The 15,481-nt window shown below is 43.2% G+C and overlaps 1 protein-coding gene across 5 annotated transcripts in view; it reads left to right on the top strand.

Annotated features, from left to right (window-relative positions):
* The window catches only part of DCLK1 (doublecortin like kinase 1), a 347,248-nt gene that overhangs the window by 237,210 nt on the left and 94,557 nt on the right, over positions 1–15,481 (top strand). For all 5 annotated transcript variants that reach the window (XM_023250802.2, XM_023250793.2, XM_023250785.2 and 2 more), the window contains exon 5: positions 12,031–12,147. In XM_023250802.2, the coding sequence (XP_023106570.1) occupies positions 12,031–12,147 (117 nt within the window). The remainder of the gene's footprint in view (positions 1–12,030; positions 12,148–15,481) is intronic.

Here is a 15,481-nt window from a genome sequence, read left to right as displayed (position 1 = left end):
CTCCACAGCTCCAGAGCAGTTCTTCTTAAGCTTTAATGTGAATACCAGTCACCAGGAACATTGGTAAAATGCACATTCTGATCCAGTAGGGCTAGGGCGGAGCTGGAGATTCTACAAGATCCCAGACGACGCTGAGGCTGCTGGTCCATGGACCACATCAGCACAAGGTACTAGAGAACTTTCCTAAGCAAAATGGCCCATGCTATTGGACAGCACAGAGCCTGAGACTTTGTTTTAATGAAAGAAGAGTGGACCCACTGTCATCCAAACTGTGCTAATCCTAATCCCATTAAAGGGGCACAGGACAATTCAAAATAAAATCTTAACCTTTGTGAATGACACACCTGGCTTTCTCAACTGTCATCGCTTTGTGCTGCCCACAAGCTCCATACCTTCAGCTTTCCCAGTGAGCCCCTTCCAGACCTCCTGACCCTGAACCACTCGGATCTGTGCTAGGCCAGTGGACCAAAGATACACATTTACCCTTGTTTCTGAATGGCTGAGATAAAGTCAGGCATAAAAGAGCCTTTCCCAAGGAGAGAGCTATCAAATTTAATTTCAGTTTATACTTCTATGCTTTTTTTTTTTTCTTGGCTTCTTTTGTTTCCTTTTCTCTAGGAGGAATTCATACCCATTTTCTAGCTTTCCGTTCTTGAGTAATTTATCAGTTTCTTATCTATCTTTCAGATCCTTTCTATTTTGTAGTTAATGAAAACCAGGTGGTCATGAGTTGCTAATAAATGTGAACTTTTATTCTTCTTCCAAAGTCTGCTTTCATCTTGGTCTCAGGATGATAGTTTATTGTATTTGAACGTTTGAATTGGGACCAAATCTAAAGCAGGACAGATATTTGTTTTTTCAAGACTGATTTGTCTTGCTAATTCATCTCCTCATTCTGTTGGTTTAATCCTTCTTTCCAAATGCCACATTGCACAATTACTTCGAACTGTGAGCCTCTGGGTTTCCTTCAGTAATTTTCTGATCTGTACACCAGAGAATGGCAAAAGTTTTCTGGCCTATGGACCCACATCATCAGGATCACCAAGGGATATTTTTAAATGCCCCAGGTCCCACTTCCAGTGATTGCAATTGAGCAGGGTCAAAGGAAGGACAAGGATTTGTAAAGAGCTGCAAAGTCTGTCCTCTATCCTTCAGGGAGACCATAAGCTTGGTAAAGTCTCAGTCTCTCCTGCCCTTTGTCTCAGTCTCTCCTGCTCATGTGCCACTACATGTGCAGACCCCTCAGTAGGACTCAGCAGTACACCTGTCATAGATCGTGTAGGCAGAGATTTTCCTGTCCACCTGCACCCTATCCAGCCTGTCTTTTTGTGGACTCAGTCTTCACATCAGACCCCAAGTCATTCTCTTCTGTCCATTTCTTTTTTTTTTTTTTAATTTTTTTTAACGTTTTTATTTATTTTGAGACAGAGAGAGACAGAGCATGAACAGGGGAGGGTCAGAGAGAGGGAGACACAGAATCTGAAACAGGCTCCAGGCTCTGAGCTGTCAGCACAGAGCCCGACGCGGGGCTCGAACTCACGGACCCGCAAGATCGTGACCTGAGCCGAAGTCGGACGCTTGACTGACTGAGCCACCCAGGCGCCCCAGTCCATTTCTATTACCTCCACCTGGTCCAAGCCACCATCCTTCCTCACCTAGTTTCATCCCTCTGAAACCCTTCCCCTACACAGCAGCCAAGGTGACCTTTTAGACACAAATTAGATCACACCAATGCCTTTGCCTAAAACCCTTCTATAACCCCCCATATTGGATAATGTACAATCCAAACCCCTCCTTTCTTCCCAGTCCTGACTTGATCTTGCCCCTGCCTTGCTTTCTTTCCTCTAATCTACACATGGCTGGCTCTTTCTTGTGTTCATAGCTCACCTTTGGTGTCCTTTACTCCCAAGACACCTTCTCTGACCACCAGTGTAGAGATACCACTCACTCAGCCACTCACTGTCACATCATCCTTTCAATTCTTGGCAAAGTACTTATAAAACCAGCGCTTGTCCTTTTTTGTTGTTATTTTTTAAGGCCTGTTTCCTCTACTAGAGGATACATTCCATGCCAGCAGGTACTCTGTCTCCCAATTCACTACTGTGTCCTGGCACCTAACCAGCAGGGATTTGGTGAATATTTTCAAGATGAATGAACTTCAACTGAGCAGGGCAGTATGAGCAGAAGTTGGCCAGGTGAGGTGGGAATAGGATGGACTTGTTTCTTGTGCAGGAAATTAAAGTGCTGATGCCCAGAGATGGGAAGATATTTTGTTCATGTAAGAAGCTGAAATAATGTGTCCAAAGGAAAGAGGAGACAGAGGCTGAGGTAGACGGGGGCCTTATAGACTATGCTAAGGATGTTCTCAAAAAGCAACAAGGAGTCATGGAAAGGTTTTTGGCAGGGGAATAATAACAGATTTCCTGACAATAATTCTCAAGAAAGGCTTGTCCCAAAGTTGTGTCACACACGCTGTAGTGGATTGAATAATGGCCACCCGTATCAACTGGTAAATGTTACCTTATTTGGAAAATAAGGAAATAATTATATCTTTGAAGATATAATTAGGTTAAGGATTTGCACATGAGATTACCTTGGATTATCCAGGTAGGCCCAAACACAAACGTCCTCATATGAATCCGACAGAAGCAGATAAAACACACACACAGAGTAAATGTTCATGTGTAGACGGAAGCATAGATGTCAGTGATGTGGCCGTAAGTCAAGGAATGCCTGGAGTCACCAGGAGCTGGAAGAGGCAAGAAATTAATTCTTTCCTAGAGCCTTAGGAGGGACTGTGGCCCTGCAACACCGTGATTTTGGACTTCTGGTCTCTAGTCCATGAGTGAAGATATTTTGGTCACTTTAAGCCACCCAGTTTGTGGCAATTTGTTATAGCAGCCTCAGGAAATTAACACATGCACTTTGCAAAAAAGAGAAATAGAAATAGAAATGCAGATGATGTGCATCCTCACGCATGGGAACCCACCCCATCAGTGTAGGCCCAGAGTGTGAGACTGGAGATGTTTGTTCATCTGCTGTTTCTTCAGTCAGCCCTCTTTCCCTTGTGGATGTTCTCATGACTCTAATGGATAAAGGTAAGCCTGTTTCATGCAACACGATGCTTGACTCAAGCAAGCTGCTTCGTTTTAAGCTAAGGGAGAGCCGTGTGTGGTGGAAGCCAAGACCAACCAAACGAGAACATGCTAAGGCTATCTATTGTGAGCTTGCTAGAGCAAAGGAGTCAGCCGCCATCATTTGCATTTTGGCAGAGACCTAAGTCAGGCAGAGGAGTGGGAAAGCTTCCTAAATGGTGAGAAGGGAAGGCTTCAGGTGTGGGCTGATTGTTGGTGTGGAGAAGCTGTGGGTGGGCTGGCTATGCGATCGGCTAGGGTGCATATTTAGTTTTCTCTGGTTCTGAGTTGGAAACAGGGACAGAAATTAGGGGAAGCTGTCAATTATCAACCAAGTCTTGGCCATTTGGGGCCGATTCTAACAGGAGTTGCTGGTCATCTTCCTGGGTCATTACTAGGGAAAGCAATCTGGCTTCTGGCTAGTCTATCTTAGAGCAGACTGGCTTCTTGGCCGGTTAGCATAGATAAAAGTGGTCTCCTTGGCAGGTTGCTGCGGGTAATGGGCCAGAGTCCTATTTTTCTACATGGCCCCGTCATTGTCCATTTGTATATTCAGTCACTCAGCGTTGTCAGACTTCAGTGAAAACGGAGAAGGTATCGCTCTTGTGCTAGTCGACAGGCATGCATCTATCATCGGGAGCACATTAGGAGAAGGGCCCTCAGCATCTGTGCTTTGTTCGAACTTCCCACCAACAGCACACAGGTTTCTGATGAGAAGCTCAGAGCCAGCCAAAGGGAGCTTCTCAGTTTTAGCAACTCCTTTACTTTCAAAAGGGATGAAGATTGGTGGCAAAGCTGCATTGGCCAATGAAGAGGCAGCAGATAATTGAGCAAACAGCTGAGGGCTGTCACAGGAAAAAAAAAAAAAAAAAAGACTGCCCTCAGGGACAAGTTTTAATGCTGATCCTTTTGGGCTTTTATGGGGAAAACAAGCTCTCACCAACTACACTTATATTTTAGACTTCCAGAAAGACAAGATCCTGACTTCATATCAGCGAAAGAGTACACGATTGTGTCATTTTGAAACCATTCTTCCTGGCTCACTGAATAGGGCTGCGTATTCCCAGTCTCAATAGGCAAGAACATCCTCTTGGGTACTTGCACTCAACTAAAATGGCTCGGGTAGCACCATTTGGGGATTGGTTCCAAAAATTTCATTGCAAGGTCAAATGGTACCTGGAGGGAAAATGACTTGACTTGGAGAGCAGCTGATTATGGGCAATGTTCCCGGCCCTTCTCCAACACTCAGATTTGTACAGCACAGACTGGAAGTCTTCTTTCTCTACACTGTGTCCCCACGAGCTCCTCCGTCCTCCAAACTCTCGAGCAAGAAACCCCCAGTGTTTCAGGGCCCCGTGTCTCCACGTTCCCAGAGATGGGTAGAGCAACGGGTGCTGATCCAGTTTTAGCAGACCATTGGAAGACCTTCAGTGTTGCCAATTGCATCACCTACACTGTAGTAGATGCATAAAAGCCTGAAACTATCGATTCGTGTTGGCCAAAGCTACAGAAAGAATGTGCAAAATGCATTGTTTCAGGCAGGTGGTTAGTGATGGCCTCATTAACACCCTCAAGGAAGACTTTAAGAATTGATTACAGACGGGGGAAGCATTGCTTAATGAAGAGATCTAGCAAAGGTTCTCAGCCATGCGCAGTATGTCCCCAGGGGAAATTTGGCAAAGTGTGGAGACGTTCTTGGTCATCACAACTAAAGCGGTGCTTCTGGCATCCAGCATGTAGAGACCAGGGAGCACTAAGCAGTTCAATTGACATGAAGGACGAAGGAAAGAACGAAATCAGTTTCAGGAAATGCAGACCTGGTGAAGGCACAGAGCAACTTTTCCTGCCTAGCATCTGGAGGCCTCCCTCTTTTTCTCCTTTCCCCCAAGGCTGAAACTCAGAGACCACATGACAAGCTGGCTGGGACCACGTGGACGAGAACATGGCAACAGAAATAAGATAGCAGGAACCCGGGTAAGCAGGACAATCTCCTAGAGCAAAACTGCCCCCCTCATCCCGGACCCCCATATAACTCAGCTCTTACGTGGGGAAAATGAACTTTTATTTGACTGTTGGGAAAAAAGAAAGTATTTGGAGAAGAGAAGCATTCTGAGTGGCGACTCTTGTGATGGAAGTACAGAAGATTCCAGCACCATAAAGCCTTCTGCAGAGGTTACGTAAAGGAGTCTCAGCTAGCGCGTGCTTCCGGAGCGGGTGCGTGTGAGTCTCACAGTGAGCAGCCCGGGCTGCGGGAACACGTGTGCGCCATCTGGAGCGCTTAGCTGGGTGTTCTGAAAAGTGGTGGTGGGCCAGTCTAGGTGCTGGGTTTAGACACGCGTAGCTGTATTTTTAGAAGGTACTTTAAAAATCTCAGTTTCTGGGACTTTACTCCCCAGCTAAGCGACTTTCAGCTCAGTCTGCTACATACTTTATTTTTTAAAAACTATGTTTTAGAGTGTTGGAATCTGATTGCTTTTATTCGAGACATGCTGCATATGGAGATTAGGGAAGTAACACTGGCTCCAAACCCCACAGCCAGTAGGGAGGGGGATTTCACCGTAGTGTCAGGATTGCCTTGGAATCCACGTGGCACAGAAATGAGAGAGCGGACCTCAGTCCTTGCTGGGCAGGTGCAGACTGACCCTTCCTGCGAGGAACCTATGTTTGGATATCCTATGATTCTGCTGTGAAGGGCGAAAATCATCATGTTTCTACGGGAAGTTAAATGTGCTTGTCTGACATACCAGCAACGCTCTGTTGAATTCACCTGTGATGACAAGCTGGAAACTAAGCAGGATGGTGAAAGCTTCAAAAACCATGAGACAGAGGTGGTGAATCCTCCAGGCACCAAAGTGTTGCAGAGAAAGCTGGACAACCATTTCTAGAGACAGGAGGGGATATTCATGGGTTGAGGAGAGAGTCGATTTGGTGACCACTGATAACCTTGGTGTTCTCAGAGGGCTCCTTCCAACTCAGAGCATATGAACATGTAAGAGCAACTTGTTGGAGAGTTACAGATAGAATCACAAGTTCTCTCTTGGCCATTGAGCTTGTGCCATTTTTATAAAATGTCTCTAGAACCGAATGTGCTTCCTGACTTTCTTTTGCATATAACCGAAGAGGGGAATGTTATTCCATTTGGAGGCTTTGTACCTTTGCCAAGTTGAGAGGAAGCTTGTCTTTGTAATCAGGATGGGGAGGAAAGCACAACACATCTATTGCTCATGATGGATTCTTCCAGATGAACTTGCCCATCTCCTTAACCGTTCTGAACAACTGAATTTAGAGCAGATATCAGTTGAGAGGCCTCTGCCTGACAGTGCTTTCATTCTGGCTGGTTTTGAAAAGAGGGTAGAGGAGTAGAAACATACCTTGTTTAAAGACTATTCATTCCCTAGCCAACATGCAGCATGTCTCTAAGGCCATTTGGATACTTGGAGGCTTTCCCTTTGCTCTTCAAGATTCTCCAAAAGGCACAAGTGGGTCCCTTTGAATGCATGAGTGTCCCTGCTATGCAGGCTCAGGTGAGGCGTTGGTGCCTGGAGTAGAATTCTGTCATCATGTCTCTTCTTTAGCACCTGCCACAACACTACAGCCTACCTACCAACTGTCTCTGAGTGGGGGGAGGATCTGCATAAGTGGAAGTTCTCATGCCACTGGGAACATGGCCAAAGAATTTATTCCTTCTTCAGTCCCTTCCTTGTACATCTGCATCGCGGTTGTCTCTCTACGCTTATCCATTACAGGAGGCCCATTTCTTGAATTGGGGTCCAGGGTAAAGGTGGGAAATGTTTTAACTTCTCTCTTACCAGATTTTGAGGACATCTGTAGAGCGAACATTAGTACAGACCATATGGAGTATGATACTTTCCCCCTCACAGAACTGTGAGTGTAGAGACTTTCCAAAGCAGAGATTTAACTAAATCGTGCTTGCCTGCTTACTTGCTAGAGTGGGTTCAGTCACCAGATATCCAATTAATGTGTTTGATCTGATTTTCTATACTTGGGTAGGTTTCAACCTTTAGTAGCAAGAGAAATTACTATCCTGAAGCTTCCTTCAAGTGGCTTACCTATAGTCCTTCAATATCGTCTTTCTTAAGGAGTATTTGTGTAGTCTGTTATCTCCACTGCCAAAGGAAATATATCCCTTATAATAAAAGGGTGGCAAAAATATCAATGTAGTGATTACTCCCTCCCCCCAAAAACAAATGACCACGCGTGGAAAGAGGGGGAATGGAGGGTGCTGTTTTCTTCCTTGCCAGAGGCTATGAAAATGTCTTTTGTGAAGACAAATGAGGCTTTCTGTTTTACTGGCCATTTAGATCATATTATTCATGATGGTTCTAAGTTGTGGTTTTAAGCTGACAAAGATTTTGGCATTCTTTCCAAAGTAATGAAGCGTTTGTCCTTCTTCACTGCATTTTTCACCATTATAAAACACCATTCCCATTTAAACTAATTAAAATACTTAAAACCCAAACTTTAATGGAAAAGATGGTTAGAGTCTTTTGTATTTATTTTTCCTAATTTATGGCTTAGAGCTGCAATTTTCTTCAGTTGGTTTTATTTTGACCCTAGGAAAAAAGCAGTTGCTGTCATTGTTTTGTTTCTGTTTTCTATTATTCAACCCAAGCATTTCAGAATTATTAATCCCTTATATGACCCATGAAGCTTTGCTCTTATCCTGAAGGCAAGAGGTACGAGATTTGTAATATTTGTAATTATCTTTCAGACTCCATGACCCGCAACCTACTTACTACTTCACTATAACTCCATTTTTAAGAGTTCGATGTTTTGTTTTGTGATGCAATAGGCATATGGATAGAATTGTAGCATTAGCATCTTCAATTTTTAACTTAATGTTGATATGGGAACTGGTTGTTTCCCAACCCACTATCCACCATCACTCACTTGTCTGTCCGCCCAAAACATGGTCACTGATAGCAATTTTCTAGCCTTTATTCACAGGCGGACAGCTTGCTTAAGCGACAGCATCAGGTCCTGGGTTGTAAGGAAGCCATCAATCCGAGAGACCTGGGTTCTGATACAAGTCATCTAACCTCTCTGAGACCCAGTTTCCCTCTCTGCAAAATGAGAAGTTGGATTAGTTCAGTGAATAGTAAGAGTTCACACAAGTAGTAACAGGATCAGTGGCAATTTGGGCCAATATTTATGGAGCAGCTGTACACACTTTTTAATATGCCAGGACTAGTTAGTACCGAATGGAGTAGGAGGTGGGGGGAGACTAATAAATGAATACTTTTGATAGGTTAATAATATGGTGAGAACTAAGTTCAGGAGAAGCAAGAGAAGCTATAGAAGCATGGCCTGAGCCCACAAGTTCTTTTCAATACTTCGAAAATCAAACAAAACGCCTACGTTGGCTCTGATAAAGCTGAGCTGCCTAACTAAACTGCCTAGTTTCTTTGTGGTAGCTGGAACATGTCAACTTGGTGTGGTAAGATTGGTTCAATTATGCTGATCCAGAGCCCTGGTTGGTAGTTGAAGCCATAACTAGTAATTCTGGCACCTGTGGCCAACAGCGTGCGACAAACCCTAAAATCAACTTTTTAATTCATGTTGCGGCTCACAGATGGGTGTTATTACCAATGTGCACCATCTGGTAGCTTTCTATTTTAGCTTTTCATTCTTGCTCACTAGATACTGAGCTTCTTAAATTATTATTTTAAACTTAGTGACCTCTAAGCATTCATGACCTGGGACAAAAAGTCTTGGGCATCCTGCCCTCATTATGGTCCTGATTTTGAGTTAAAATGAAAAATGTATTATTACTTAAAGTGATTTGTTTCCTAAAACAACGTTTTCAAACATGAGTCCCATGAAATAAAGATTAGTCAAAGAGAGCCCTCCGTTTCAAAAATGATTTTGTTAAAATTATTGCTGGTCAAAAGACTCCGTACTGCACTACCAGGTGGTGAGTATCTCGAGTCCCAAAACTGTATTTGTTCTTCATTATGCCTGCCGTGCTCAGTGCTTGGCACATAGCGGACACCTGATGGAAGCATGCCAATGGACCAGCAACATTACAGCCATCCAATTTGGATGCTAATATATTTCCAAAAGGCCAGGCCGGTGTCCAAGGCTAGGACAAGCTCCAGGTTGTGTCATCAGTTGTGGAGCAGAGCCTTGAGCTAATTGGATGTCCTCTCCACAAGTTCCAAAGATCTGTTTTGTGAATTAAAACCTCTGTGGACACACCTGTAAACGCTATCGCCGCATGGGAACAGTTTTTACAGTTCTGGTCATATCTTCTGATGTTATTATGTTATATCTCTTGCTTACTTGTCTTTTAATGTTTGCTGATATGTCCATATGCATAGATTTCTCTCTCTCTCTCTCTCTCTCTTTAAGAAATGGAAGTCTATTTCAGGACCATCTGGCCAGGCTAGAGCAGCCAACAGTGGCCCAAGTAACTATCAGGGAAGCCTGGGCATGCTCAGTAATGCCCTGAATCATTTTCTCTCTACTTTTGGCTATGAAGCCACAAATACTAATACCTCAAGGTGGAATTTCTTTCCCCCTCTTTTTCTATCGGAAATCCTTCCTTTTCTTTTTGCCCCCCACAGTTCAATCCCTAAGGTTCTATGGGAGACGCTCTCCATTATCTCCTATTTGCAGTCTTGAGACATTTATATTTTATACACACTTACATTCCTTCTTTCCTAAACAATACGAACTACTTTGTTGGTTTAGGAAAAATAGGAAAAGATGTTTATATAAAGCCATTCAGGATGTATAAAGGGGAAAAAGACATGTTTTGAGCTCAGAAAATTAGAAATTACATGAGCAGGGAAGAAAATTTCAAAGTCAGGCATCAGAATTAGATCTGGAATTATTATGATTTCTTTGTGATTGAAATCTAAGATGTTAAAAAATGCATAATGGGAAAGCTAATCAATTAGACTTCATTTTTAAACTACTATACTTAAAAAGAATGCCACAGTTAAAGCTAACATATTTCAACCACTGCCTACACAGATAAATATTTATAACGTGACAGACAAAGGGATAAAACTTTAATACAGCATGCATTCTTATAACCCAGTAAGAAAAAGAACATCCCAATTGCAAATGGCCAAAAGACATGAACAAATAATAGCAAAAGAATACTGATAAGCATGTGGGAAAAAATATACAATTTTATTGGTAATCAAACCAATTCAGATTTAAGGCAACAAAATCCAATATTTATTTAGAAATTAAAGATTTTTTGAGAAGATAAAACCCAACCTCAATGAGGGGTTAGGCTAATGACCACTCTTATAGTCTGATGAAAGTACAGTTTGAGTCAGCTTGTCTCGAGGGCAGTTCGTCAAAAACTTTTCAAAAGTGCTTCTCTTGGGGTGCCTGGGTGGCGCAGTCGGTTAAGCGTCCGACTTCAGCCAGGTCACGATCTCGCGGTCCGTGAGTTCGAGCCCCGCGTCAGGCTCTGGGCTGATGGCTCAGAGCCTGGAGCCTGTTTCCGATTCTGTGTCTCCCTCTCTCTCTGCCCCTCCCCCGTTCATGCTCTGTCTCTCTCTGTCCCAAAAATAAATAGAAAACGTTGAAAAAAAATTTTAAAAAAAAGTGCTTCTCTTTAAACTCGCTTCATTCCCACTTCATTCAGTAGAATTTTTTAGGCACCTACAATGGGCCCACTGGTTTCCAATTACTAGAAACTAAATTTCAAGTGCCAGGGTGTAAGTCTATCCTGAAGAAATAATCAGATAACTGCATGCTCATTTAGAAGGATGTTTTTGTGTAATTATCTATGAGAGGGAAATGTTGAACCCAAGTTGAATATCCAACAGTAGGAATTTGGGTAAGCAGATTATGGTACATCCACGTAGTAAAATGTTCTCTCAAAGACAGGGTGAACATGCTCACAGTATATCCTGGTGTGTAAAGGGCTGGTAACAGATCAACATGTACAGACTAATCTCAAAGTTGTTTAAATATAAAATGAGCAGAAAGAAATTCTAGAAGATTCTAGTTTATATACCACCCTCCAAATAAAAGTATCACTTGATAGTTATTATTTTATATTCTGTATACTTTTCTGTCCATGGTGATGACTGATTATCATTACAAGCATGAAAGTATTTTTTCATTATTAAAAGTGGTTCCTTCAGAACAAGGTGTGTAGATTTACACAACATCATAATTGGTCAATGCAGCTCACTTAGAGGGAGATAAAAACTCTTTGCTATTTAAGATGTTTAGTGTTGACATTCATGAGCACAAACACCAAGGATGAAATCTAATGAAGGCAAAGTTGGTTTTTATCCTCAGCCCAAGAACCGTCCTACACACACTGTTGTGTGGTGGCATAGGCTCACACGGTGCCCTGGTAGCAGGGTAAGGTCATCTGTTACCTCTTCTGAGCAAATGCTGTCATTTCTCACACCTGGTAAAAGCCCAGTGCTGTCGATGCAAGGATTCCCAAGAACAATCAATTGGGACTTGATAGGTGGAATCCTCCATCACTGCATATCTTGATTTACCAGGTTGACCTTTTGTCTAACATTTTTCTCGGAAGAAAGAACAAATTACCCTGAAAGAGACATGTACACACAAATAACACAAGAGGTGGGTGGAGAGAAACCATCAAAACCACCTCTTTACCAGGCTATGACTCCCAGTCTATCCAAAATATTATTGTAAACAAGGTAAACTAGAAGTCTTAGAGTATTATTTACTTGGATGTCTAAGACGCCTACTGTGCCCTTTTCTCATTGTTTTCTTGATTCTTTTGTTTTAGATAAGCACCGGGCTGGCAGGAAGTAGGCATGACTGAGGAGGGCCATATGTTTCTTCTGTCTTCAGGTTTACTGTGCATTTTGAATGGTTTGTGCCATGATCCTATAATGATGTGTGGTTGTTGTTCTTTCCCCAGAATGTCGAGTGGTGAAGTCCACTTCCTACACCAAAATAGCTTCATCATCCCGCAGGAGCACCACCAAGAGCCCAGGACCTTCCAGGCGCAGCAAATCCCCTGCATCAACCAGCTCAGGTAAAGCACCAAAGGAGATGAAGAAACTGTTGTTTCTGACGCATGATGCACAGAGGGTGTGTGAAGCCCACAGCGGGAGGTTTTCAAGAGAGTAGATTCCAGTTTATAATTTTAGAACATGTTGAAATGATGGAACAGATTTGCCAGAGTCTAGCATGTTAGCTTTAAGAAAAAACATCAAGCTTGGGAAAACTTACTTAGCAAAGACTCAGGAAACCCAGATTTGCCCACAAATAGAAGTATACTACCAACTTGCATCGTTTCCCACCACAAATACCAGTTTTTCAGGCTAAGGGCCCCAACTGCAGAAGTCTCCGTTAAAGCATTTATTCTACTTGGGACTGGCTTATGAGTTTCCAATTTGTATTTGCTGAACTTCTGTTTCACACACATTTTACTGTGGACCCAGCACGGCTCTGGAGCTAAAAGCAGTGAATTTGTATTTGCTGAACTTCTGTTTAACACACATTTTACTGTGGACCCAGCACGGCTCTGGAGCTAAAAGCAGTGAGAATGAGAGCGTCGAGCAGGGAGGGCTACAGTGACTCTGGTCTGTGTCCTGCCTCTCAGCGGCCCTAGTGCTGGTGCCGGAACACAATGTGTGTGCTCACAGGATGACCATGTCACTCTGCCTCTTCCTTCTTTGGTCTTAAAAATGATGTGAGTCAGTTAGAAGGTGTGTGTTTGGTTGGTTGTTTGGTTGGTTTTGTTTTGTTTTTCTTTTTGGCTTCCGGTCTAAGGTCTATTTCACGATTGAAGGGAATTATTTATTACATACTATAAACTGTTGAATGGGAATTATTAAATGATACGTACATCAAGGTGATTGTCCCTGATTGCATGAAGACAGAGAAGCTCTTATAAATAGAGACAAAGACCTTTGGGGCCTACACAGAGGCCCTCTTGTACTCACCAAAGTGGGCTTAGACAGAGCATGTGCAAAGATCTCTCGGCTGGGGCTGCGAGGCCCTGCCTCTGGCATCACTCACCAGCTGTTACACTAGAATGTAAGTTATAACCTCCATACTTAAAAATAGAGATGTTATGATGTTTTTCCTTAAAAAGTAAAACCAAACCTCCAAAGTGAGTCTCAGAAAAAGGAACTCCTAGTAAGCTAGATAGCTAGAACCCCAGCCTTGGTTCTCTAAGAGTTACCGTCTCCCTGGGCTTTTGCTGATTACAGCTATTCCCCAGACAGGTCTCCAGAGATCTTCTCCTTTGACACTTACCCTAAGGTGGCAGCCTCTGCACGCTTCTCACAGCATGCCCTACATCACAACCAGCCTGGGAATAAGTCTCAGATCATGGTTGGCACTTGGGATGAAGCTTGTTTGCTCCTCCTAGTTTAAGGGTGGGCTGAGAACTCCTTGCTTAATATGACATGACTCACCCAGATTGGATGGAACTCTGAAATGAGTTTTGCTAATGGGTAAGGCATCGAGACTCAAATCTCAGCATAAATGTCACTTGGGGGCTTGTGTCACTTACGACTTCTCGGATCATAAGCCTATGTTTTAGCAAGTATTCTAGGCAATTTTGATCAGGTGGTCTATGGAACATAGTATGAGGAGCAGTGGGTGAAGGAAGTGGTTCCCAACATGTGTTCTCTTGACTGGCACTATCACCATCACTTGAGCACATGTTAGAAATGTAGTCCTGATGAGCCCCTCCATCGACCCACTGAATCAGAAGCTCTGGAGGTAAGGGCCTAGCATCTGGATTTTCACAGGCCCTCCAGGTGATTCCGATGCTCACCCAAGTTTGAGAACTAATGAATTACGGATAACAAAATGGAAATAAATACAGGAGGCCATTTGACTGCTAATCTGGGGTGAAAGATAGGGCTTGCTCGTCTTCATTTATTGGCATGACACAGATGACTTCTTTCTACGTCTCTGCTTGCTTCCAAGTGGCAATGTCCATCTTTAACCCTGGCAACCCAAGAGCAGAGCTCCAAATACTATGAGGTGTAGACCAAAGTTACAATGACCCACCTTCAGAGAGCCAGTTCCCTGGGACAAGAGAGAATTTCTGTCTGAAGGTCATCCCTTCCCTGGAAACTGATATTGAGGGAAATCTTTCCCTTCGATAGAGACAATATCTATACACAGAGATGTGGGCTCCTACGAAATGACAGAGGAGTGGTAGAATTGCTGCATGTAAAACTCCCCCGGGAGACCTTAGCTTCTTCATTAACCAGCTAGCAGGTTAAAACTGAGCTCTTTGGAGGATGTTCAGTCTCGACCGAAGGACATTGCTCATTTTCTCTAGGCAAACCCAGGCTGTCGAATGAGCCCCGGTAGAACAGTAAGAAAGAAGAAGGTCATGGGCCTAGCCTGACTGGCTATTTAGTATAATCTTGGCTATTTAGTATAATCACATAAAGTTGTAATGGAGAAAGAAGCCCTACATTAATTGAAACATTATCAATGCTATTAAAAATGACAATATTAACAAACAAAATTAGTCCCCGATCTCAAACAACTCTGACATTGACAAATTTTAATATTTTCTCTCTTCTTTCTTAGTATACACCATGAATTTAAAAAATTTTTTTTTCAGCGTTTTTATTTATTTTTGGGACAGAGAGAGACAGAGCATGAACGCGGGAGGGGCAGAGAGAGAGGGAGACACAGAATCGGAAGCAGGCTCCAGGCTCCGAGCCATCAGCCCAGAGCCTGACGCGGGGCTCGAACTCACGGACCGCGAGATCGTGACCTGGCTGAAGTCAGACGCTTAACCAACTGCGCCATCCAGGCGCCCCAACACCATGAATTTTAAAATGTCAGGTGTAGTGGGGAAACATTTAATAATGGGTGATTGGGCAAATTCTTACGTCTTTTACAGTATAGCTATTTCAACAGAATAAATATGCATTATTTTTATTGTTTTCAACAGCTTTTTTTTTTTCATTTTAATGTTTATTTTTGAGAGAGAGAGAGACAGAACATGAGCAGGGGAGGGGCAGAGAGAGAGGGAGACACAGAATCTGAAGCAGGCTCTAGGCTCTGAGCTGTCAGCGCAGAACCCAACGTGGGGCTCAAACCCACGAACCGTGAGATCATGACCTGAGTCGAAATCAGACGCTTAACTGACTGAGCCACCCAGGAGCCCAATCTAACAGCTTTTTAAATGTTGATTTAGTTGTTTTTTTTTTTTTTAATTTTTTTTTTACGTTTATTTATTTTTGAGACAGAGAGAGACAGAGCATGAACGGGGGAGGGTCAGAGAGAGGGAGACACAGAATCTGAAGCAGGCTCCAGGCTCTGAGCTGTCAGCACAGAGCCCAACGCGGGGCTCGAATTCACGGACCGCGAGATCATGACCTGAGCCG

The sequence above is a fragment of the Felis catus genome, chromosome A1 (genome assembly GCF_018350175.1).
Source record: "Felis catus isolate Fca126 chromosome A1, F.catus_Fca126_mat1.0, whole genome shotgun sequence".
Classification (NCBI taxonomy): Eukaryota; Metazoa; Chordata; class Mammalia; order Carnivora; family Felidae; genus Felis; species Felis catus.
Note: the sequence above shows the minus strand (reverse complement) of the source record. Positions and strands in the feature narration are given on the sequence as shown.